The sequence below is a fragment of the Macadamia integrifolia genome, chromosome 11 (genome assembly GCF_013358625.1).
Source record: "Macadamia integrifolia cultivar HAES 741 chromosome 11, SCU_Mint_v3, whole genome shotgun sequence".
NCBI classification, from domain to species: Eukaryota; Viridiplantae; Streptophyta; class Magnoliopsida; order Proteales; family Proteaceae; genus Macadamia; species Macadamia integrifolia.
The window spans coordinates 20,065,536-20,091,213 of NC_056567.1; the positions used below are offsets into that span (position 1 = coordinate 20,065,536).

A 25,678-nucleotide genomic window follows, 5' to 3' on the forward strand; every position below is an offset into this window, starting at 1 on the left:
TGGAAGCAATAGATATGTGGCATTTATTTTTTTAATTGATCAATGTTTAATTGTAACAAAATTGTCTCTTTTGTGATGCACTGAACTTTTTTTTTTTAATATGCATTGATAGAAGTTATATACAAATACAGCTCTGCCCCCAGGGGAAAAAGAGAAGCGCACTGATGCAATCCTTCCTAATCATTTCATGAAATGGAGTCTGATATGTAGTAGGAAAGCTATAATATCATTGGCAACAAAAGAATGAACGAATGAAAGGCCTGGAGGAAAACATGAAAATGACCTGGAAATGGTGAGAAGGAAGGATTGCTAGTTTCTTCCCTTGCACATGCATTCTAGGGACCTTGGTTGCCGATAAATGCTTCGACCAAAACCCCTTGCACGTACCCTTTGTTCTTCTTTGATCATCTTTCTTACTCTCTCTTCGAAGCCACTCCATTTTATGGTGCCATTCTCCGAAAGAATTGCTGCTAGCCTCTTCTTGTTTGGCCGCAAGGTTGGAGCACGACCCCCACCATAGTAAACTCGGTATCCAGACATGAGAGATGAGAACTGACTCCCTGAATCGGTCATTGTAAACACATCGGCAGTCGCACATGCAATGAAATCCAGTGCAGCTAGCTGCATCCAGAATATTCTTTCTTTTTCAGAAATTGCAGATGGGTTTTATATAAAATTCTTAAAAAGGAAATTCGGTGCAGAGGCTATATTCTGAAGAAACAACAGTAGAGATTTAGAGCCATGCTCTTGTTTTGTGGGATCTAAACTCTCAGAAAAAAATCTAAGAACTTCCATCATAAGCAGGATTTTCATGTACTTTTTCCTAATGCAAAACACAATCCATCATCATCTTAAGAAATCGAAGCAATTATCATGAGAAAATTTTGCTTCACTATTACAATATTAATGCACATGTGACAATTTGTAGGCCATAAATCAAGAACAGTCATTACCTGTGACAAGACCCAATAAATTGTAGCACCACCTAAAATGAATACGTTTATTTGCATATTAAGATTCCTCTGAACCTGTTATACATTTATTTGCATATTATGATTCCTCTAAACCTGTTAAAGCAACTAGTATCACTGTACCCCTTTAGTTCCGAGTGCAACAATCTAAAACCAGTCAGTTAGACTGATTCAAAATTTAAAGGTGCATATACCCTGCACTATGCAACTATCCCACAGAACGCCTTTAGTTCATATAGTCCAATGATCCAACCATCCAGTTTAAACAACTCAAACTATAAAGTCATAATTAGGTACTAAACTTAAATATCATAAATAAATATGGAACAGACAGCAATCATGCACAAATGGAAAACAGGCCTTTCCCATCAAATTAGCAGTCTCCCTCAATGCTTTCAACCCAACTCAACCCAACAAAGCCTCATCCTAGTTAAATGGGGGTCAGCTACCTGAATCCACTTTTGCTATTCATATGCCATCCCCCTCAATGTTTTATACTGGGTTATTCTGAAATTTAAAATGGTGGTTCAATTCTCTTACAACTTTGTTATTACACCAATAAAATTGGATACAACAATAAAAATCTATAGACTAAGTTGAGAAATGTACAGATTTTAAATCAATGTGAAGATAGTAATATGCCAGTCTACCTGAGAAGAAAAATTCCTGAATGGTGCAAGTTCATTTGGCGTGAGGAGATCTTCCTTCGTAACCAAGTTGGGGTAGAGGTCAGTGAAGGGTTGCATCCTTGATTGTCCCCCATATATATTAGATCCAGCAAGATAGATGTATGCTCCATGTCTGTAACCAATGCCAGAAAGCACAAGTGCAGCTTCTTCTGGTGTTAACGGACATCTCCCCAACTTTCTAAGTTCTGCAGGAGAAACCAACCTGCAAAACCATTGTCGATACAATGGGGCAAGGTATTCCCCCAGGAGTTTGTTATCAAAACTTCATTAAATAGGTTAGAAGGCTGAGGAAAAATACGTACTTTGTGTTTTTCAACCGTTCAATAAGCAAAGGAAAGTGTCTTTCCCTGTAGGCTTGGAGTTCCTGTCTCTCATTGTCTCCTCCTCCAAACTCACATAGTGAGTATGCTACCATGTCAATTTCAAATCTCAAGTGCAAAGCAAGATATTTTGATCGTACTGTTGAAGGTTGTTTTTGTTTAGATGGATTGTTGGGTATGAAGTTTCCAAGCAGTTGCTTATCTAGCTGATTCAGTGCAAAATCATATTTCCGTAGCCTTCTAACCAATAAAGAACCAACTTCTTGAATTTTGGGCACAAACTTCAAAGCATGGAAGTTACATTTGCATCTTAATCTCTGCAAAAAAAAAAAGAACGCCAAATTACAGTAGCATCTTAATCTCTGCAACAAATTCCAAAATCGTTTCATGTAAATAAGGCATATGACATGTGTAGATAAAATGCTACAGAATGTCAGTGCCACCAATCAGCAGGCAATGATAGATTTAAGGCTGAAGTACATATTGATGACATGATCCCTTATATGTTGTAACTAAATCCTCAAGAATTGGGGGGAAAAAAATGAGAATATATGGATAAGACATTGCAGACAGGTTGACGACATATTTTGTGAGGCATCTCAAGTTATCTTAAACACAAATTTATCTACTGAAGTATTTATTTATTTATTTTGAATTATAGGCACATTCAAAACATGGTTTCCATTTAGATGTACATCATTGACTTGAATAAGTTACTATGATTATGAAACTTTGTTGCTTTCATGTAATATTTTAAATTTTTTTGGAGCACTATTTTGTTCAAGCAATGATAGATAAGACCCGGAGAAAACTTAATGATGGCTCATGTCCTCCTTTCTAGACTATGGATTTAAGACTAAAATGGTTAAAGAATATGGTGAAGCTTCGGAATTAGGAGAGTTTTAGGATATTTTTCCACAAGATGATGATAATGCTAGAGTGTTGCAATGGATTAGGCATGAAGGTAACTGGTCAGTAAGGATCAAAGTATCAGTACCGATCGCCGTATCGGTTGGCTAAATTTAAGATACGTATCGGAGGGTATCGTATTAGAGACACAGTAAGATATTCTAAAGATCAAGGATTAAAGTATTAGTATCAGTCATCGTCGATCGGCTAAATTTAAGATATGTATCAGAGATACTTTAAACCATGCTAGTTAGAGAACAAAATTTCCATTCAAAAACCAAGGAAAGAGATTCACTTGATGCTTTAACCAGAAATATTCCGGTGGAAAAGTGAAGAATCAAATGGTTGGCAGGAGAGTCCAATGCTATGTTGCTCCGCCTCTATGCATCTCTGAAAGATATAGGGTTTGATGAACACATTATATTGAAGTATGTGCAATGGAGTCTATGAGTTGACGATCCAAGACCATGTTGAACAACATCCACAAGAAGCGAGCACAAGAGAAGGTATACGTGGTTTGCCAAGGTAGCTACGTCCATGGTGCAAATGGCTACTTGGGCTACAACCCAAATCTAGGCCAGGTATAAGGTACACCACACAATTAGTGACACCCCCCGCAAGGAGCACCAACCCCTAGTTCATGTAGCACATACTACAGGGAGCACCCACTTGATAGCTGTACAATGTATAAATCAAATCGACAAATACAAAAGGCCAAAGAATTTTCACCATTGAGTTTTCCAGGCATGCAAATCGACACAGATACACATGGTTCAACATGCCTTTGACGACAAGTGACGATCAACCTCCATTCACCAAACACTGAATTGTTCCTTAAATTATTCAGAAATAGATATTAGTTGAAGCCATGATAGATAACAGAGGAATTGGGGCATGGAGTTGGGCAGTGAAGAGATTGGAAACGGTGTAATCTGGAAGCTAGATAGATAAGGCTTAAGCAGTTGATTCTATTGAAGCTATCAACAGGTTATGATTCATGGTTGCATTGATCTTGCAACAACTCAAACCATTTCATCTAAAACTTATCCAGAATACTTTAGTCATCTGATTAAATTCCATATTTTTTACTTTTCTTTGAGGTATTTTCAAGTCCCATCACTGTCTCAGACAAGAAGATCCATTATATACAGAATACAGCAACATTTATTCTTGTTGAGAATACCATTAGTCAGGGATCAACATGTATCCTTTGCTTAAAGTAGTCCACACTCTACATGGCTATATTCCAGCAAATTGATTATGTTGATAAACATTGTATGCCCTTCCTAATAAGCTTGAGATTTTGGGATAAGCAGTTGTAACATGGTATCAAAACCAGGAGGCTGGGTGTTCGATCCCTAGCAGGTGCTGGGGAGGTTATCGTTACCCCTCTGCTCTGTACCCTCAGTGCCACGTGTTGGTGTCAGGTGTAAAGCCATGTGTGTGGGCCTACATGTGCAAGGGGGTGTTGACACACATTGTTATGTTCCCTTTCTAACAGCTTGAGCTTTTTCCCTGTTTTGATGTTCAACTCTTTCCTAGTCGGTTGCTCAAATGGTTCAGCTTTGAATTTTTTTTTTTTTTTTTTTTAAAGGAACAAAATTTAGGATTGTTTTCTTGTACTAACACCACTTAAGGATGCTCAAGGATAAACATGGAAGTATAATCCTAGATAAGGTATTATGTTTCCCTCAGGAGACCACTATCCATCCTGCCTGTCAAGGAAAACTTTCTCCTGAATCGAAGAAAGCCCACTTAAACATTTGACTGTTGCTTGTAAGAATGTTGTGAGCAGTTGGGTCATCCGCAAGGCAGTATTTTGGGTCTAGTAAAGCTGAATATTGATGGGAATTCATTAGACAATCCTAGTTTAAGGGGTAGAGGTGAGGTGAGATCTATAGATAACTCTAAATTTGTTTCTCTTAATGCCCATCCTATTGAAATCATCCATTGAATATTTATTTATGGGAAATTTACAGCACCACCCCCTAGAGAATGCCACTATTATAAGAACACCCCCTCTGTTTCACCAAATTAGACTCAGACCCCTACCGTCAGTCACTGTTAAGGAATATACCTTATATGCTGATGTCAGCTACTATATTTTATTTTAAATATCAAAATGCCCTTACTAAATGTGAAGTACCTAAAATACCCATGTAGTAAGTCCCTTGTGGAGAGATTGGAGGCATTGTCTGATAGGTTAAGAAATTGGATGCTATTGAGCCCACCAATAGACTCCGGCAACAAACCAGAGATGACGTTGTTGGAGAGAGCTAGTGACCGAAGCTCGGAAGCATTGAACAACGAAGCGGGGAGAATTCCATTGAGAGAATTATTTGAGAGATCGAGATGGCGAAGGTGTTCGATCATGCCCAGGTCTAGTGGAATTGAACCCAGAAACTGACTACTGGGGAGAACCAAACTAATGACGCGAAGAGAGTCCCCAGCCATTCCCATCGTCCCAATTCCGGTGCACATAACTCCGTTCCATGAGCATGGTGTCTGATCGTCGTAGTTCCAACTCGCTAACACTGACAAAGGGTCACTCAGAACAGAGTACTTGAAAGAGAGTAGAAGAACTCCGCCCGAGTTAAGCCCAAGGGAACCATAAGGAGGAGAAGAACAGTAAATCCCCACCACAAAACGAAACTATTGCTTCCAAAACTCATGCTTTCTCCTAGTGATGTAACATCTTGCAGTGCATTTGAAGAAAAAGGAAGCGAGATGAAAAAAGGCAGACAGAGAATGGAGAAGATGATACCTGTTACTCTCTACTCTTCAAGCTTTATCGTTTGATGACCAAATCGATACTGAAAAATTTGACAAGAAACAAAAATGGAACTGTGGTTTATGATCTCAGCTCTTAGGGACCATGTGAATTGTGAGACAGATAGTTAAAAGGGTGAAGAAGCAGAAAAAAATTAAATAGAAGGGAAAGGCTTAGATAGCTCATCTCCTCCAAAATCCAAATTATTGTTACCAACCACCTTCTAGAGTTATAGCCTTTGTATCTATAGAAATAGTTAATGCAAACCCATCTCTGTTCAGCGATTCCTACCTTTCCACCTCTCTTTCTCCTCCGAGTCCTCCTTCCTCAATCAGGCAATTCCGTCAAATGTCGAAGCTTTTATCTTTGTCATCACTTCTTAGATTAATAAACAAAAGCGGCGACGAATCAAATCTCTGCTACAGGACACTGATTTGAGTAATAAGTAGGTCCCTGTTTCTTCCAATCCGAGTCCCTTTTTTTTTAACCACGGGAAAAAGGTTAAAATCCAACTGTGCAGGTGAGAAAGAAAGTGAGGTTGCAAGGAAAGGAAAAGGCAGGAAGTATTAGCTTACCATCTGCTGTTCTGATGGCTGAACCTAACCATGTTCAGGTACAGATTACGACTATTAGGGTGTGAAATCATCCATGGACATGAGTGGAGTGGAATTACTATCAGGGGGAGAAGGTGGTGGGGTAGCGGTGACGGTGGTGATGGAGGTGCGGTGGTTTCGCCGGTGGTATCACAATAGCCTCGAAGAATCTGGAGTGAAACCTATAGAACCGAGCACGGCAGGCCAACATTGGTGAGTATAGGTAGGGGTGAAGAGGACTTAGGTTAAAACATGAGTTTTAGTGAATAGGGTTAATGGTCATTTTAACTCTTCATTTAACAGTGACCGACAGTAGGGAAGCTGAGTCTAATTTGGTGAAACAGAGAGGGTGTTCTTATAATAATGGCATTCTCGAGGGGGTGGCGCTGTAAATTTCCTTTTATTTATTTATCACTAGCTGTATGACATTCATGTCACATAGGATGATATTTGTTCTACAAAGCTCTAATCCAGTAATTTGAAGGTGAAAGTGACAACAGAGTTTCAGTGATACTCTGGATGCTAGTTGGAAGACTCCCAAGGACAATTTGGTATTTTGGAAATAAAAGCCTAGGCAGGTCAAGCTTTCCAAGAGTTATCGGTCAACGATATTGCAATTAGTGTCGACTTCATGAAGAAATTAAAAGGCAAAGAAACAATATAGAATGGAAAATTCGTGATAGGCCTATGACATTCCAGCATTGACATGAGTTTTTTAGGAGCATGACCTTGCTGGAAAAAATTTAGGGGCATCCAATGAAGGAAATTATGTTCCTTTATGAGAAAATTCATGGTCATCAAGGTTGCTCAGTAGGAGAATGAAGGTTACAAATCTGAGCACTAAATGAGAGAGGTTTCAGAATGGACTACTGGCCATCTACAATACAAGACCTAACATGGTAATTTTGACACCATAACAAGGACAATAAAAGAACAATTCACTATCAAAGGAAAAAGTTTTTATCAAAATCCCATCAATCAAGATAATAGGCAGGAGATGGCATGTACATTATTTTCTAGCATAAGTACATAAAAATGATAAATACTGTCCATCAGCAATAACAACAGTTTGAGTTATATTTCATCTAATCTTCACCATGCATCCAACAAGTTCATTTAAAATTTTCAGATATAATCCAAGTTCGTTTAAGCATCACATACATGGGAGGCAAAGACCTCTTAGTCTCTAGTATTGCAGCCATAGTTCGAGATTTCGATTTTGACCTCTTATTTTGGATTTTGGTCGAAATTCAACCGAAATCTAGTATATTTCAGTGGTCACATGGCCATATTTTGGCTTCAAACCTCAGGGAAACCCTAATTAAGCATCTATAAACATGTTTGAACCTTTAGATTATAAAAACACAGCACACAAAATAGTAGTTTGGCTTCGGACCCTAGAAGAATCTCTCAAAGTCCATCACAATAGCCCTATAGGTGGAAATTTTGAAATGTAAACAAATTTGGCCAAATTATGCTTCAAATCCACCCAAATGTTGAAGTGGATCCTTCATGGTTGACCACCAAGTCTTAATTCAGTAGCAAAAAAAGGACTTTTCCAAAAAACTGAGGTTTTCTAGTAGTCCTGGAGTTCTAAAGTGAAAGGGGCAAAATCTCGAAATTTTTCAGAAACGAGTAGAAGCAACCGAAATTTTGGTCGAAAGTAGAGTAGACTCATGTTTCATTTCAGGGCTTCTCGACATCGAAATATTTCGTCAGATTTAGGTCAGTTCGACCGAAATTTCAAACCATGATTGCAAAAGGAAATTTAGAAATAATACGAAATCAAAATAGGGGAGAGATTAAGTTTGTATGCAATGCCAATTGATTTCCACTGCAGCAAAAGCCATCATGCAATATTAATCCCATTAAACCTCTTAGTTGAAAAAGCAAATCTTAAATGATGTCTTAACCTGAAGCTCAAAAGGTAACGGATCAAAGCCAAGTCGATTGCCAAAGCCAAGGAAGTGAACAATTCCATTTCGTTGTAGGAGAGGAAGTACAGTTTCAATAAAATCAGTGGGTTTTGCCTCCTTTATAATATCTGCATCAGTAATCTGCAATGAAGTAAATGAAATAAAATGGTATTTTCAAAAAGGATTTCCTTTTCGAGATAAAGTAAAGCAAATGCTTTGAAAATAAGCACACCAGACTCCCAATGGCCTCAATGTCTACTAGCTGAAGATGCAAAGGAAGCTCCTTAACGATATTCACTTCATCCTTCAAAAGATTCATGAAATACTCCTCCTGGTAAATATCACCAAATTGGCTGCATTTTAATCCGGAAAAACACATATATAACCTTCAGAAGCAGGATCTGTTACAACAAACAGGAAAGCATTTTGTGCATAGAAGGTAGGGAGCCAAAATCACACATATATACATTCCATGAAGAAGTCAAATACAAGAAACAATCATATCATCAAGTATCAAGTGATGGAAAAAAGATGAGAGCAGCAACAAGAAGTCATAAATAACAGACTCTCTTCAGCTTGAGTGCAGCTTATGATGACATCAACATCAATTGTCACTTGAAAATAGGAATTAAACAAGATTGATTGAAAAAAAAAAAAGTGATATCAGACCTGAGATCCTTCCAGACATTGCTGTAGAGAAACTTTGGAAGAACTAAAGTTGCATTAAGTAGATTTGCTACAACAATAGCATTGCAAACCTGCAAGCATGAACACTAAATTGAATCAACAGGATTCCACATGATTACTCAAACAAAAATGAAAATTTTGGTTGATAGTGGAAAGTGAAAACTAAAGATAGGCAATAAGGCATTGGAGGGCTGTCTAAGCCTTAGGCAATAAGACACCTGCCTTAAGGCGAACAAAGCGACCAAGTGTTATTTTTTTTTTATTTTCCCTCTTTTCTAACATTATTTAGTAAGCTACATATACCTCATATCATAAAAATCCAACATTAAGTCACATCAAGTCATTAAAAATCAACACTAAGCCACATCAAACCATAAAAATTAACATTTAATTCACATTAAGTAAAAAAAAATCAACATTTAGATAAATGCTCTTGTTCCATAATAAGTTTTACTGATCAAATGATTTTATTTCTACATGAAACTTTTTGTATTAGGTATAACATAAAACCCAACTTTCCAACAAGTCTAAGATTACTTAAATCTAAGTTGTAATGATAAAGTCATGTTCCAGTCAAACTAATTTTAAAGTGCATGAATGTTGTTAAAATCTCCTGAATGAAAATGATTTTATGGATATCAAAACAAAAGATTATTTTACTGGACTTTTGGTTTTTAGCAATGTTTTTTTTTTTTTTTTTTTTGGATGAAAAAAATGATTTGGATTTCAAGTTGATTGATGAGGGAATCCTCAAGTTTAGGGGAAGATTGTGCGCACTCGAGGATGGTGATCTAAGAGATCATTTTGAGAGAAGCACACAACTCTCCGTACTTGATACACCCCAGCAGCACAAAGATGTACAAGGATCTCAAAGTTTCCAACTGGTGGAAGAGAATGAAAAACGACATAGCCACTCATGTATCCAAGTGCCTCACTTGTTCGCAAGTCAAGGATGAGAGACAGAGACCACATAGGTTGTTGCAGTCATTATCCATCCCAGACTGGAAGTGGGAGAATATTACCATGGACTTCGAGATTGGATTTCACCGCACTGCTAGGAGGCATGGATGCCATTTGGGTGATTGTGGACAGCGACCAAATAGCCCACTTCATTCCTATGAAAGTTACTCTCTCCATGGACAAATTGGTCAAGTTGTATGTTGTACCTTTCAGCAAATGATGCAGAAAAGTATGTAGCCGATAAGAAACAAAAATAGCATATGATCTATGGATTGATGAAATCTTCATAAAGCAATTATGTGTAAATTCAAATGGTTTGGCTGAAAGGTTTTGTGCTGGTTGCGGACCTGACAACTCTCCTCCATCAGCCAAGCATTGACTTGCACACTAGCACCAATGTAGCAAGGACAATTCATTTTTAAAAATTTTTCCATCTTGAATGCCCATGCTTATTGCTCACGTCATATATTCACACCAAGATCACTTTTATGTATCCAAGCCCATATAATTTCCAGAATAGCTGATGCATTTGATATTTTGAAAGTTTGCTTTATCATCTAATAATAAAGATGCATTGGTTAAGCAATTTAGAGCCTTACAGCAACTCGTTGTTGATTGAGACCACCATTTGCGCTAACCAATATAAATCCAGAGCTTTCAGAGCGCTTTCCTGCCAAAAATGGAAAGGGAGGACGGGGTGAGGGACAACTAAATACATACACAAGTAGGGTACGGAAAGGAATATCTGACAAACTCTTGAGCCTTGGTTGGATCGTTATCAAATGGTCATATATTTAGACTGCTTTCAACAAAGAAGCAAAACATTAACATTACTGAGATATTGGAATAACTGACAAGATTACCTTGGTGTATTGTACTAGTTTTATCTGCGCAAGGTTTCCATGCAGATGCCTGTTTATACGGTTCACCCCACATTGTTGATGAATCATGTCTTAATTCTTTCTGTTGCAAAATTAAGGAAAAAGACATTATTTAGAAAACCAATCATGTTTCTGGAAAATTCAATACAGATCAAGTTTATTTTTCAAATAACATACCTCTGCAAGAGCCGTAGATGCCAAATTTAGAAGCCTGCCATGCATCAGTATGGGTGTTTTTTCTCCATGAACAAAACCAACCCTCTTGTCCTTCAAGAACACAAGTTATAACTGCAGATTAATTACACTCATTTTGAGCATCTCATGTTTTTAGCATGAACACTTAAATTGCACAGCCCATTGATAAAATAAAACTTACAATCACAATCCATCTTAAATCAAAGGATAAAAAGTCTAACATTCACACAAAGAAAACGCCAATACCCACAAGGATTCTAATGCAGCTACATAACAAAGGGTTGACTCATTCTAACTGTGAAATCAGGCGCATGGGTTTAGCCAATCTCCAGCAAAATAAAAGCTAAAAGCAAATAATACAGGACTCTTTATTATAAGGGAAAAAAAAAAAAGGACAGGATTCCGCAGACAATTTTTTTTTTTTTCATAACTGTAGTATCCAGCACATAGTTGTCACGGCACTAAGGAAAACCAAGGCGTTGGAGAGCTGCCTAAGGACTTAGGTAACAAGTTGCGAGCCTTAAAGCGAACAAGGGAACCAAGTGTTATTTTTCCCCCTTGTTAACATTTTATTTAGTATGCTACATATACCTTGTATCATCAAAAAATCAACATTAAGCCACATAAACTCAACATTAAGCCACTTCAAATCATCAAAAATGAGCATTAAACCATAAAAAATCAACATTTAGAGAAATGTTCTTGTTCTATAATAAGTTTGAATGGTAAAATGATCTTATTTTTACATGAGATATTGTGTATTAGGTAGAGCACAAACCAATTTTCCAGCAAAATATCGATCACTTAAATCTAAGTTTAATGACAAAGTTATGTTCGGTCAAACTTATTTTAAAGTGAACAAATACTGTTAAAATCGCCTAAATGAAAATAAATTTATGAATATCAATACAAAAGATTATTTTATCGGACTTTTCGTTTTTACCAATTTTTACCATGGTAAGATTTATGAAATTTTTAGAAGTGAGAAAAAACCAGCACTTGAAAGTGGAAAATCGCCGTACAACAAATTTTTTTTTTCTTGGACTGGAGAGCTGACTTTTTATCCTTCTAGAATTTGATTTTTAGACTATTTTATTGGATTCAAATAGGAGGTATTTGCTTATTATTAATAATATCGTAAGTAACTGTTTTACTTAAATGATATTTGACATAAATAGGTGTTGTGCCTTGCTTCAAGGCTCTAGTGCAATAAGGCGACAATCACCCAAACTCCACCTAGGCCACCTGGACCCTAGTCATCGCCTTGACAACTATGATCCAGCATAAGATGTCTTAGCTTAAAAAGAGTGGATGGTCATTATACAGATGAAGCTAACTTAAATGCAGCATATTTGAGACACAGAATACATCTCCCCCCCCCCCCAGGTGGTGAAAGAATACAAGCTGCAGTTTAAATAAGAGAATTTCAGTTTGCTTGAGTAGACACAATTGTCAATTGTATGAATTCAAACCATGAAGCATCAAGGGAAAATAGTTCAAGCTTGAGTAGACACGATCCTCAATTGTATGAAGTCAAACTATGAAGCATCAAGGGACCCCACAGGGTTATGGAGATTCATGGTATAGTGGATAAGCATCTTCCTCTATCCAACTGCTTTCAAAGAAAAGTAACCATGGAATGATATGAAAACTGAAAATTGCACTATGTAGCAACATAGTACAAAAATGATGAAGATAGAAGGTAACTGATGCAAGCTCAATCACCAAGAAACATGATGAAAAACAACATGCTGAAAGTTTATAACAGTATTAAGGCCCTCTTTGGTATAGTTTAAATTTATGTTTATCTGACATAAAACATAAATAGAGATGGTTGGTATGATTTATGACCCCTATTTCTAATTATTATAAATCAATATATCAAGAAATTCATAAAGAGGTTGGAAGGTGTTTATGATTTATTGGGATAAAGAGATTTTTGTTGTTTATGCGGTAAACCCTTAATGAGCACATGTTGTAATGGTCCAAAACTAAGGGTAAAAGGGTAATTTACATATTTTTATAAAATCAAGTACTCTCTCTCTCTCTCTCTCTTTCTCTCTCTCTCAAACCGCCACACCTGCAACTGCCACAACCACCACGAATCTTCCGTGCTCTCCTCTCTCCGCCATGGATTCAGTGGCTGAGATCTCTGATGCTAAGGACTGTATAAAACCTAGATTTCTAACCTAAAAAGAGCCATCAAAGGAAGTGATCAGGCAGAAATAGTTTGGGAGAAGGATTCAATAGCCATATCCTCTCTGATTTTTCCAACCTACAAATATTTCTTCTTCTTCTTCTTCTTCTTCTTCTTCTTCTCTTCTTCATTTCTTCTTTTCTGATTTGAAAATATTTCTTCATCTTCTTTGGTAATCCACTTCTTCCAGATTTTGAGTTTGCCACTGTATCAGGGAGCCATTAGCTTCCAGCTTTCCTATAACCCATTTGCCGAAGACGGTGATCATTTCTGGGCCTTGAGGTGGCAGCTGTTTCAGTGAAGCTATTGATAGGAAATCGCTGTGTGGGATTCTTAATGACTTGTTGTCATATCACCCGACAGATAAAGATTTAAAATACTGTTAGATCCATTTGGTACAGTCACAGAGGCAAGACTAGTTAAGGACCCAAATACTCTGAGGCCTCAAGGTTTTGGTTTCATGACTTTTGGGTCTATTACTGAGTCACACAAGGCATTGCAAGCTATGAATGGAAGGATAGTTGGTGGAAAGCTGATTTTTGTGGAAGTTTCAAAAACTACAGGACCTGAATGAGGACAAGGTTGCCTTGTGAAATGCTTTCTTTATCTATTAGTTGTCTTTTGTCTCCACTAGTTTCTTTCTTGTGGGGAAACAGATTCATGTTAGTCATGAATTCGAAATGACACTTGTAAAAATAAAATTCTGTTCTTCCCTTTTCTGAGTTCTCTCCTTCAGTTTTTTTGTTTTTATAGAATTTTTTTTATTCTTAATTAATCCCTTCATGTCATCACAGTTGAGTTCTTTCCTTCTCTGAGTTCTCTGAATTCTGTCCTCTTCTTCTTTCTAATTTTTTGTTAATTTTCAGTTGAAGCCAGATTTCCTCTCCGCAATGAGAGAAAAACTGCCCCTTTAATAAATTGTGGGATTTGATCTAAATAGATGGCCCCTGCCCTGAGCCTCCATCCTCTTTTTTGTTTATCATACCCTCTAAAGATTTTCACAGAATTTTCAGAAGGTCTGTCAACATGGAGCAACTTGAAGCTTTGTGTACTTCGTAGTAGATCCCACTGTTGTATGATACTTACATTGAAATATAGATGTACTTCCTACAAAGCACATCTTTAATAAAATACTCAATGTTACATAATATATAACCATGCATACCAAACCTATTTCCAGTATATAATCTATTATGACTAGTAGAAACCAAACAATTATTGTTTATAGCCCATAATCTATTATCATAATTGATTATTCATAAATACGTAATAAACATAAATATAAACTAAGCCAAATAGAGCCTAGATAATTCTGTATTTACTTATGTTTATATTTTCAAACAACTCTTATGCTTGCACACTCATGGTTCATGTAGTACATAAGGCACCTTTTCAAAGAACACACTTTAATACTACATATCAGATTCTAGTACGGTCAAAGTATTTAAAATGGATAATGTGTATTTCTTTTTATTTCTCTTTCTCCTCCCTTAGGGAGGAATATGTAATTCCCTAAAGTATTGATTAAAGTTAATATAGGTGAGATGAGCAATAAGCCCACTCACGTTTTGCTCTAATTTTCTCTTCTCCTTCTCTCATCTTCTCTCCTTCTTCTTCCTTCCTCTCTTCTCTCTTCTTCTCTCCTCTAACCCTAGTCTTCCTTATTTCTAACTTGGTATCAGAGCTTGTACAAGGGTTTGAGAGTCGATCAAGCATCCCGGTTCCATTCATTAAGTCTCTCTTGGAATCCTAGAAGCAAAGGGGTCCTCATTAGAGGCTATACTATGTAAGAAAAGTATACAAGAAAACCTAATGGAGTTCTAGAATCCACTTGAAGATAGTTGGAGGGATCTTGAAGGACCACAAAGACCATTTGAAGTCCAAACTGAGAAGAAGACTTTATCCCAGGTTTACCGCCAACCAATATTTCTCTTCTCTGTTTCTCTCTCCTCCGACATTGGTTGAGGATGAAACCTTGCTGGATAGGGTCGCCCAAGGGTCTTGTATGATCCCTCCAAACCTCAGTTGTTGATTAGTTGTGATGAAGGAGTACAACTCCATCTACCACTTGCTGCCAGGTACCGTTTTTCCCCTGTTTTGGCTTGTTTCTGGCCTGCAATAGCTGGTAGTGAGGTTGCTAGTTCCATTTGTTAGATGTGCTCTATCCTATGATGCTTGTATGTGAGTTTTAGATGAAGCTCCACAGTTGGAAGTGAGTTTTGTTGATATTTAATTAAGATTTCATGCCCTTTTAGCTTGCTGGAATTTTTTTTTTGGGTTCTGAGAAGACAATATTTGGGACTTGGGTATCCCCTTTGGTTTGGATCTCCATTGGTGTTGTTTGAGGAGTATCCTTACATTATGTTTGATCTCACGGAACCTCTGGAAGCTACATCGAATGGGTCGAGTAGTACTAACCCCAGCTCAATTGTTTTTAACGATCCTAACACCCAGATTACTCTTGTGAAGTTAGATAGTACCAACTATTTGGATTGGTCACACTCTGAGAAGCTATCCCTGCAGAGTATAGGGAAGCTAGGGTATATTACTGGGGCTATCAAGGCTCCCACTGTCGCAGACTCAAGGTACCAGAAATGGGAGATTGCAAACTCTACTGTTATGACTTGGCTACTTTTCTCCATGAAACCTGAGATAGATAGGAGATTTATAAGAAAGGAAACTGCCAAGGATATTTGGGATAGTGTCTCTAAGACCCATGACAAAGTGGGTGACTCTGTGAAGGTCTACCAGTTTCTTCAACAGGCTCTCTCCATAAAGCAGGGGACTAAGTCCATTTCTGACTACTATAATACTATTATAGGATTCTGTGAGGAGTATGATCATTACTGAGATCTTCAGTTAACCAATCCTAATGATGAAATCAAGGTTTATAGTCTCTTGAAAAAAAGTGTGTTCTGATTCTTTTAGGTGGGCTAAATTCAGACTATGAGCAGATCTGAATATAGATTTTAGGCAAGTCTCCTCTTCCATCCCTTGATGAGGTGTGTAGCTACCTCCTGAGTGAGGAGACCAAGAGAGGTGTCATGGATTCTACACCTTCACTTGAGTGCTCTGCCCTTTCTTCCATTACCACAGAGATTGGCGTAGAGGTGGCCGAGGTCAAGGGCCTTCCCGTGGAGATGATAGAGATAAATGGCAGTGTGATCACTGTGGGAGACCTAGACATACTCGAGAGAGGTGATGGGTCCTTCATGGCCATCCTAGTACACGTGGTGGATCTCCTAACACACGTGGTAGCTGCAAAGGAGGGGCTACAACCCATGCTACTATGACAGAGACTGATAAAAGAGGCTCCTCACAGGCAGATACCAGCTCCTTCTCTAGGGATGATATTGTAGTGCTTCGTCGGTTCATGTCTTAGCTTGATAGCCCATCTATTTCACAGGATGCCTCAGCTTCTGCTATGCATGGCACCACCTCTACACCTTCCACAGCTCCGTCATGGATCATTGACTCAGGTGCCACTGACCAAATGGCTGGTACGTCCCATTACTATGACTCTACTCCATTTGTTCTGGTAAAGATAATATCTGAGTAACTGATGGTAACTTCTCCTCTATTTTTGGTAAAGGCAGTATCCCCATTACCTCTTCAATTTCACTTGATTCCATTCTTCATGGCCCTGACCTTACCTTGAATCTATTGTCTGTGAGCACTTTAACTAAAACTTTGAATTATTATATCACATTTTTTCCTTCTCATTGCCTCTTTCAAGATTTGGTGACGAAGAGGATTATTGGCAGTGGGCGTGAAGAGGGCGGCCTATACTGTCTTGAGCCGTTACCTTTTTTTACTATAGCACAATCTTATGCATGTGGCCATATGTTGGTGTACGATGTCTTGTATTCTGTCACAGTTTAATCCAGGAAGTACTGGTGTAGCGCCTCGATAAGCAGGACAGTGGCCCCGTTAATCAGTTGGTGGATCGTGGGGGTTGCAAGGGGGCAGGAGGCCCCCCTGCATAGCGGGGGTGTAGGGGGCACAGCCCCCAGCTCGAATTTTTTATTTGAGAGTAGTTTTGTACTTTCCGGATTAGGGTTTTTCGTTATATATTCATAGCGAGGGTTTCTTTCTCTGTAATGCAAGCAATACTGAGAGGTGTGAGGGACGAGCATTGTAACCCTATTCTTCATTGATGTAGGATCAAGCGCTTGTCAGTCATCCAAAAGCCCAGACTTATGGAGAAGGTGCAACTTTATTTCCTTGATGTCCAGCCAGCGCGACAGCGATTCGAGCCGGGATCTGGGCAGAGACTTTGGGCCACCGGTGCGACGCCCAATACCAGAGCCCCCATGCGCACCTGTCCCAACAATTGATAGTGAAGTAGGATCTCATCTCACCGAGGACGTAGGCAACCTTGCCGAACCTCGTAAACCTGTGTGCATTATTTGTTCTGTTTTCTATTATCTTCTGCATCATTTTAGGGTTGCATTTTTACAGCCGTAGTGATGCTAGTTCCATAGACTGTGATGCTTTGGCATCAGCGTTTCCATCTTTTGTTGTTATGAAGAAACAGTTACCTCATTTGTTTACATCATTTTCTTCTCATATATTTCATTGTGAACTATGTACTTTTGCTAAACATTGTCATTCATCATATCCCTATCATGGTAATCGATTTGTTATTCCTTTCCATATTGTGCATACTGATGTTTGGGGACCTTGTTCCACCACCTCCCTATTTGGCCATTGTTATTTTGTTTCTTTTGTTAATGATTTTTCTCGTTGTATTTGGACCATTCTTATGAAGCATAAGAGTGTTGTTTATGATGCCTTCAAAAACTTCTATAAAATGGTCTATACCCATGTATGGTGGTCTACAAGACTTTTTTACTAACAATAGTATTATCCATCAGCTTGCTTGTGTTGATACACCCCAACAAAAAAGGGTAGTTGAGAAGGAAAAATCGTCATTTATTAGAAGTCGATTGAAGTCTTTTATTTGGTATGCATGTTCCTAAAAATTTTTGGCCTGAAGCTGTTCTTGCTGAGGCTTTCCTCATCAATTGTATACCTACCAAAATTTTTGGGTCTCAAAACCCAGTTGCACTTTTGTCTCCTCAGTCTTCCGCTTTTACTCTTCCTCCCATGGTGCTTGGTTGTGTTTGTTATGTGCATGTTAACAAATCCTCCCAAACCAAACTTGATCCCAAGGCTCTCAAATGCCTCTTCCTTGAGTATTCTTCCACCACCAAAGGCTAAAAGTATTACCACCCATCATCTCGTAGGAGATTTCTTTCCAAAGATGTCACCTTCCTCGAGTTTGTGCCCTACTTTGCCCCCTCATCAGCATCCTCTTCAGGGGGAGAATAGAAATGAAAGTGAAAAGGTTGTTGATGCCATTTTGTTTCTTACCTCATTGCCTCTTACTCCTTTTTCTTTTTATATTGGTAAACGTAAAGAGGTAGAAGATGTTGATACTGCGGATGAACCTTGTACAGAGAAAGCACATGTTATTGTATACACAAGAAGGACAAAGAAGACCTGCCAAGAGTCCTCTTTGGATCCACATCCTGAGCTTCCCCCTCCTTAGTCAGGTAATATCTTCTCTCCTCATTTGGAGTTGGACCTTCCTATTGTTGTTCGTAAAGATAAGAGAGCTTGTACTATCCTATAACCCAGTTTGTTTCCTATGATGCTCTCTCTCCTACAAGTGCTGCTTTTATAGCTACTCTTTCTTCTGTTTCTAGTCCCAAAACTATTACCGAGGTTATGTCAGACCCTAAGTGGAAACAATCCATGTCAGAGGAAATGATGGCTCTTGAGAAGAACTGTACCTGGAAATTGGTTAACCTTCCCAGGGGGGAATCCCAGTTGGATGCAGATGGATCTATACGATCAAGTATCGATCAGATGGTGCTATTGAGAGGTACATGGCAAGATTGGTGGCCAAAGGGCACAATCAGGTGTATGGAATTGATTACCAGGAGACCTTTTCTCTTGTGCCCAAACATAACTCTATAAGAGTCCTTTTATCTGTGGTAGCAATCAGAGATTGGTCCTTATATCAGTTAGATGTGAAGAATGCCTTCCTCCATGAAGATTTAGACGAGGAAGTGTATATGCAGCACCCTCCTGGTTTCAAGTTTCCAGTAGCCAATGGTAAGGTGCCTCCTAAAGAAGGCACTTTATGGTCTGAAGCAGTCACCAAAGGCTTGGTTTAAGAGGTTTATACAGGTAATTCCGAAAAATGGACATTCCCAGAGTCGACCAGACCACACATTATTTATCTGGAGAGATAACGGCACCATCATAGTGTTGATTGTGTATGTTAATGATATTGTGGTAACTGAAAATGACAATGAGGAGATAACTAGGCTAAAAGCTTATTTGGCCAAACAGTTTGAGATCAAGGATCTAAGACACTTGAAATATTTTTTGGGTATTGAAGTGTCAAGGTCCAAAAAGGGAATCAACGTATACCAAAGAAAATTTGTTCTAGATCTATTGAAAGAAACAAGAATGCTGGATTGTAAACCGGCAAGTTCTCCTATTGAGCAGAATCATAAGCTAGGAGAAGATTGTGGCACTTCCCTTGTTAATGCAGGGAAATACCATAGGCTAGTGGGGAAGCTGATTTACTTATCTCTGACTCACCCAGACATTTCTTATATAATGGGAGCAGTGAGCTAGTTTATGCATGTACCTAAAAGTCGGCACTTGGATGTTGTGTACCTCATCCTTAGATACTTGAAGTCCTCTCCAGGAAAAGGACTTTTGTATGGCAGGATCAATCACTTGAGGATAGAAGGTTATTACAATGCTGATTGGGTTGGATCCATTTCTGATAGGAGAACCACATCTGGTTATTGCACATTCGTGGGTGGTAACTTGGTTACATGGAGAAGCAAAAACCAACCTGTTGTAACTTGCTCATGTAGTTTGTGAACTCACTTGGCTGCATCGGTTGGTTCTCGAGTTAGGGTATAAGACTGAAGGACCTCTGAGACTCTACAGTGACAACAAAGCAACTATAAACATTGCCCACAACCTAGTGCAACATGATAGAATAAAGCACATTGAAGTGGACCGGCATTTCATCAAACTAAAGATTGACTCTGGCAACATCTACACACCTTTTATAAGGACAGTTGATCAATTGGCAGTCATCTTCATCAAATGACTCATTCCTCACCAATTCAGTACCCTCTTATGCAAACTGGGAATGTATGACATTTATTCTCCAGCTTGAGGGGGAGTGTTAGAATAAATGTAATAGGGGTACATTAGGAACTGTTTATGTTAAGTTGTCCTAATGTGTATTTCTTTTTATTTCTTTTTCTCCTCCCTCAGGGAGGAATATGTAATTCCCTAAAGTATTGGTTAAAGTTAATATAGGTGAGATGAGCAATAAGCCCCCTCACGTTTTTCTCTCATTTCCTCTTTTCTTTCTCTCATCTTCTCTCCTTCTTCCTTCCTCTCTTCTCTCTTCTTCCCTCATCTCTAGCCCCAGCCTTCCTTATTTCTAACTCATTTTGTGGTGGACATAATGAACTTTAAAAGTTAAAAAACTGAGATACAAGAGTGTAAGGATGTACAGTGGACAATATCAAAAGCTTGGAAATAAGAACATAGTTGTTACCCCATCTAGGCAATCCTAGGCATTGAAGGAGGGAAAATATCAAGGCGACACCAAAAAGGCACTTAGGCATTCAAGTGCCCCTACGCATTGGAAGAGGGAAAAAATCAATGCAATAGCAACAAGACACTTAGGCGACCAAGGCGCTCTTCTAGCAAAGGGGGCGCCTGGACAACGCCTTGAAAACTATAGAGATGAGCATATGCAATATACATGGATGTCAAGTTTCACAAACATGAAGAGAATGTTGAGAGTTATTCTCACTATGGTATCAAAGATTCCTAGTTTAAGATTCAATTAAAAGGTAGGGTGGATCTAGGCAATCCTAGGCATTGGAGGGAAAATATCAAGGCAACGCTAACAAGGCACTTAGGCATCCAAGCGCCCTTAGGCATTGGAAGAGAGAAAAAATAAGGAAACACCAACAAGACACTTAGGCGACCAAGGCACTCTTCTAGCAAATGGGGCGTCTGGATGACACCTTGACAACTATGGATATGAACAAATGCAATATGCATGGATGTCAAGTGACTTAACATTGTACAACTATAGAGACTAAAGCTTTCTTCATTTGGGTAGACAGTCATTAAACCTTCACAAACATAAAGAGAATGTTGAGATTTATATTCATTGTGGTGCCAAAGACACAGTTTAAGATTCACTTAGAAGGCAAGGTGGATCCACGCACTGGATCTTGCTCAATGTTTCTCTTGTGTTCTGTTGATGCTTACTAGGGAACACTACAAGTTTTCTTGATGCTTAAATTCCATCTATTCATGAAATGGAAGATTAGTTTCTCCATCTTTCCTCTGCTTTAATTTCTATTAATTTTGTGGGTTCAGGCCCAAGGAAACAACCCTTTGGGTAAAGGACAAACAATTCCATTAGTAGCACCAGATATTCCCATACTCACAAACTAGTTTTGGGTTCAACTCCTGCAGAGCCTTCCACATGCAATGAAGTCTAAACAACTCATTGCATTTGATTGAAGATTAAAAACAACTAAAAATAATGTTTCAGTGATTTGGAATCAACTAAGTCAAGATTGGCTGGCCATCTAACCCTATTTATTTGGTTAGGATATATTTTTGAAGTTTGAATCTTCAACAATCTCAAGTGAGAGAAAGTGTGGATTGAAAACAACTAATTGCATTTTCTTGAAAAACACTAATTGCATTTATAGTGGTATTGGACCCACTCCTCCTTGAGTAAATGGTTGCTCAAAAAAGCTTGCTCCACCATTCCGAAAGGGAAGAGCCAACTTTCAACATATAGAATTGAAGGCAATCAAATAGATAGAGGAATCAGGGATGAACAACCACCACCAATACAAGGAGGAATGAATGAGAGGACACATTCATTACATACTTATCTACCAAATCGTTCCAATCTTTTGGTTGTAGGTTAGAATTTCCTGCGCCAACCTGCACACCTCTAGTCCTTTGGGAACAAAGAAGGGGGGGTGGGGAAGGACTCCTCTTGATAGGTTTTTTGAAACTTCACCAACCTCTTATTGAAACCTAAAGCTGATTAAACTCAAGATCATATTTTAGTAGAAAAAAAAAAGAGTATTAAAAGTCATATTTGCTCCATAATAGTCTTCCAGATTTTAATGATCTCTTTTGGTTGTAGGTTAGAACTTCCTGCACCACCCTACCTCTCTAGTCCTTTGGGAACAAAGAGGGCGGGGGGGAAGGGCTCGTCTTGATAGGTTTTTTGAAACTTCACCAACCTCTTATTCAAAACTAAAGCAGATTAAACTCAAGATCACATTTTAGTACAAAAGAAAAGAGTACTAAAAGTCATATGTGCTCCATAATGGTCTTCCAGATCTTAATGACACTCTTTCAGGTATTATCTAGTCAAGGAATCACCACTTAAATTTATTTAAGTTCGTCCTAAATATTTCTTAGATTAGAAAGAAGAATATACCTCAAGCTCAAATTGAGTCCTCAAGGAACTGGTTTGGCCTAGTGGATTTATTATTTGACAGAGTTTGTAAACATAATCCAATATGAGAGAGAGAGAGAGAATTCCACAGTGTCAATTGATTAACATACAGCTATAAAACTTGGACAAAACAAGATAATGTAGAGAAATCCACAAAGCGTTGAGAGAAAAGAGAGGAAACCAAAAATAATACAGAACAAAGAAATCACTGTTAGAGAGGAACCAAGAAAACCAAGATATGCTGGTCAATCTAAGGTGCAATACCTACAATCCGGCAAGTTATTGAATTACAACATAATAATCCAAAAAAATCTGACACGAGGTGCAAGTAAGGATTGAAAAAGACTGCCATTTAACCCCACAATGACCAGTAATGGCTTCGCCAAGTATAATAACATAACGACACCAAAAGTCATACCTCAAGCACTGTCTGTTCTCTCCTAGAGGAACCATTCTGAAGATTCATAGACTGAATAAAGGAGAACATAAGGGAATCAAGCAGGAAAAGGGAACCCATCAACCCAAGAACAATTGCAATGGACTTCACATAATTATGAAGCCACTTCTGCCTTTTTGCACCATAGATGCCCTTAGATGCACCGCCTTTTGCAATGTCATTTTTCAATTCATTAAGCAAAACTGATTTGGTCCATATGTAATCTACCCCAGATGCTCTCCTCCCAATCGAAGTCTCCCGCCCAGATAAATTTTCCGAGTATCTGCTCTGGTAGTTTTTCATGCCTGTAGGTGGCTTTACAGGTCCCAGGGGAGGAAGTGGGTTTCTGGGAGATCCCTGCTTTCACATTAAACATGTATCTCTCTACACGGCTTTGATCAGTAAGAATCCGGTTATCTGGGTTTCTCTCTATCTTGGTATCTCTTTCATTTGAAGCCAGTCTTAATCAAGTCAGACCAATAAAACCCCAGCCGAAGAGCCCAAGAAAATGAAACAAGTTCAAGAGAACTGCCTCAAACTCTATTCTAAACACTGACCAATTCAATATCCACATGTTCTTGTGACCAATTCGCATGCGAAACGTGAATTTCAAGACCGACCCACCAAACAATGAAAGCAATTTAGCAAAATATTTGTAGTTGAATTCAAAGATAAGCTAAGTTGTAGGTGTCAACGATTGAAGAGTGAAAAGTAAGCGAGATTTTCATAAGAAAATAGAATTAATGAAAAAAAGAGAGCGAGGAGATGAAAGGAAACAAACGATTAAATTAAGGCGGCGAAGAATCACATCACTATCAACTACTACCTGACGGATCCAACCTTGCTTTGATCTTCCTGTGTTTCCATCCTCGGATGGAAGCATTTGACCAAACGAGTGTGCAGAAGCAAACTCTAGAATCCACCATGACTGGAACAAGGCAACTCAAAGGAGAGGAAAATAAAAAACTATTCGAAGAAAGCAAAGGGTGACGATGAAGAACAAGAAGCGGGCCCTTATAAACCCCAAACCGTTGGAGGATGAATACACTAATGCTTTTCAAAGAGATCATATATTACTGGGTTAGGCTTGAGGTTTACGTAATTTACTTAAGCATCCCTTGTGTTTGTCCTTTTTCTGAAATTTGGGTATTTTTATAACTACACGAATGGACCTATAACTTACTGTAATTAACAATGTACCCAAAAGCAACCCAAATTAGCTAACTGACACGTTGAACGTTGACAGTTGAAAGTCATCAACTTCCATCTCATTTGTCGCCGCTTGCAGGCACTAAGGCTGCCTTTGATAATTATTCAGAAAAATGTTTATGATGTTTTCCTATTTTATGGGAATGAAAAAAATAAAATAAAATAAAATATTTAATGTTGACTTGATTTTTTTTTTTAATAAAAATAAATGAAAACACTAAAAATAGAAAACAATAGCACAACGTAACATTGTTCCATCATTTCAATTTTATTATAATTGTAAAAAAAAAAGTAAACAATTAAGATAATCATTCCTAAAAGAAGTTCATCAATCACCATTTTTTGTTTTAAAATAGCATTTTAATACAAAAATTGAAAATTTTGTTTTTGAAACAAAGGTTGCATTTAATAATCATTTTGTTCCAGAAACAACAAAACAACGTTCCGTTTCAAAATCAAAATTTTCAATTTCTATGTCAAAATTTCATTTTGAAACGAAACTCAAATGTTAGAATATCATTTCTCATTTCTATTGGCTTTTTTTTTTTTTTACCTGGACCGTTTCCAAGAAAAAAAAAGAACGATAAATATCAAATGAAAGATTTCATCATTTTATTCCAACAAAAACAAAAAAACAAAACAAAACAAAAACAAAAAAAATGAATTACTACCAAAAGCAGCGGAAACTTCGTTTTTGAACTGAATGACTAACAAAACAAAATATAAGTTCTAGGCCGTTGATCTGAGATCAAACGGTGAAGAGAATCGGGAGTGTCTAGCTTTCCCAAAGCTCAAGTATTGACTGTTGACTCTTCGAGAGCAAAGGTGCAGCAACAGACGGCGAGAGGAAGGATCCGATCATCGGAATTCAAGAGGAAATTGAAGAGAATAGAGTAAGTACCGTTCTATGTCGATCAGGAGAGACGGTGGTCCAGACAATCCTAGGATCGAGCTTCTTCACATAAATCCATAATCCAAAAGCACAAAGAGTAGTCATCGCCAATGCCACCAAATACGCAGTCACCCTCACCATCACCTTTTCCTTTAAATTTCTTACGTGTTTCGATTTCACTTCGACAGTTTGCTTCTTCTTGCCTTCAGGAGTCCAGAGTCAGAGAGTAACCGCGTGTCTGAGAGAGAGTTCCGAAAGAGACTGAGAAGCCAAAAGTCCATAGCGAATTAGAGCCGAGAGAAATGATTCCATAAGAATGGTATTAAGAGGGTTTTTATGTCAATTGCAGTGAAGCACAGTGACCGGGTCGATAATTGAAACCATTTTTCCTTTCCAATATCACGTTTGATCTCTTGAAAGCCTCGAAGGCTCAAACTCAAAAGACAGAAAAGCCACTGTCACCAAATCACACCCCCGTCCCCTTTTTCTCCTCTTGCACTATT

The 25,678-nt window shown here is 38.2% G+C and overlaps 2 protein-coding genes across 4 annotated transcripts; one reads left to right on the plus strand and one right to left on the minus strand.

Moving 5' to 3' along the window:
• On the minus strand, positions 1 to 25,502 carry LOC122093501 (O-fucosyltransferase 8-like). 3 transcript variants are annotated; one of them, XM_042663847.1, is made up of 10 exons: positions 25,185 to 25,502; positions 10,874 to 10,963; positions 10,679 to 10,778; positions 10,415 to 10,485; positions 8,838 to 8,926; positions 8,401 to 8,521; positions 8,166 to 8,309; positions 1,963 to 2,297; positions 1,622 to 1,862; positions 1 to 621 (listed from the first exon to the last, which is right to left on the minus strand). In XM_042663847.1, the coding sequence occupies exons 1-10, from the start codon at positions 25,314 to 25,316 to the stop codon at positions 310 to 312; spliced, it is 1,635 nt and encodes a 544-aa protein (XP_042519781.1). In that variant the 5' UTR covers positions 25,317 to 25,502; the 3' UTR covers positions 1 to 309. The 3 variants fall into 3 exon arrangements, with proteins under 3 accessions (XP_042519781.1, XP_042519782.1, XP_042519780.1); XM_042663848.1 differs by lacking the exon at positions 25,185 to 25,502 and adding an exon at positions 23,901 to 24,067; XM_042663846.1 differs by lacking the exon at positions 25,185 to 25,502 and adding an exon at positions 23,057 to 23,634.
• LOC122093850 (small RNA-binding protein 11, chloroplastic-like) lies at positions 13,022 to 15,303 on the plus strand. The gene is made up of 2 exons (XM_042664393.1): positions 13,022 to 13,058; positions 13,475 to 15,303. The coding sequence occupies exons 1-2, from the start codon at positions 13,022 to 13,024 to the stop codon at positions 13,660 to 13,662; spliced, it is 225 nt and encodes a 74-aa protein (XP_042520327.1). The 3' UTR covers positions 13,663 to 15,303.
• Positions 25,503 to 25,678: the final 176 nt, after the last annotated feature.

Excerpts from the sequence above, each read along its gene's own strand:
- LOC122093501 (XM_042663846.1), bottom strand. The coding sequence starts at position 23,377 with ATGAAAAACTACCAGAGCAGATACTCGGAAAATTTATCTGGGCGGGAG. Across the intron at positions 2,298-8,165 it reads CGTTACCTTTTGAGCTTCAG|AGATTAAGATGCAAATGTAA; the intron begins GTTAAGACATCA and ends TTTTTTTTGCAG. Across the intron at positions 622-1,621 it reads TCAGGAATTTTTCTTCTCAG|CTAGCTGCACTGGATTTCAT; the intron begins GTAGACTGGCAT and ends TTCTGGATGCAG.
- LOC122093850 (XM_042664393.1), top strand. The coding sequence starts at position 13,022 with ATGGATTCAGTGGCTGAGATCTCTGATGCTAAGGACT. Across the intron at positions 13,059-13,474 it reads GATCTCTGATGCTAAGGACT|ATCCATTTGGTACAGTCACA; the intron begins GTATAAAACCTA and ends AAATACTGTTAG.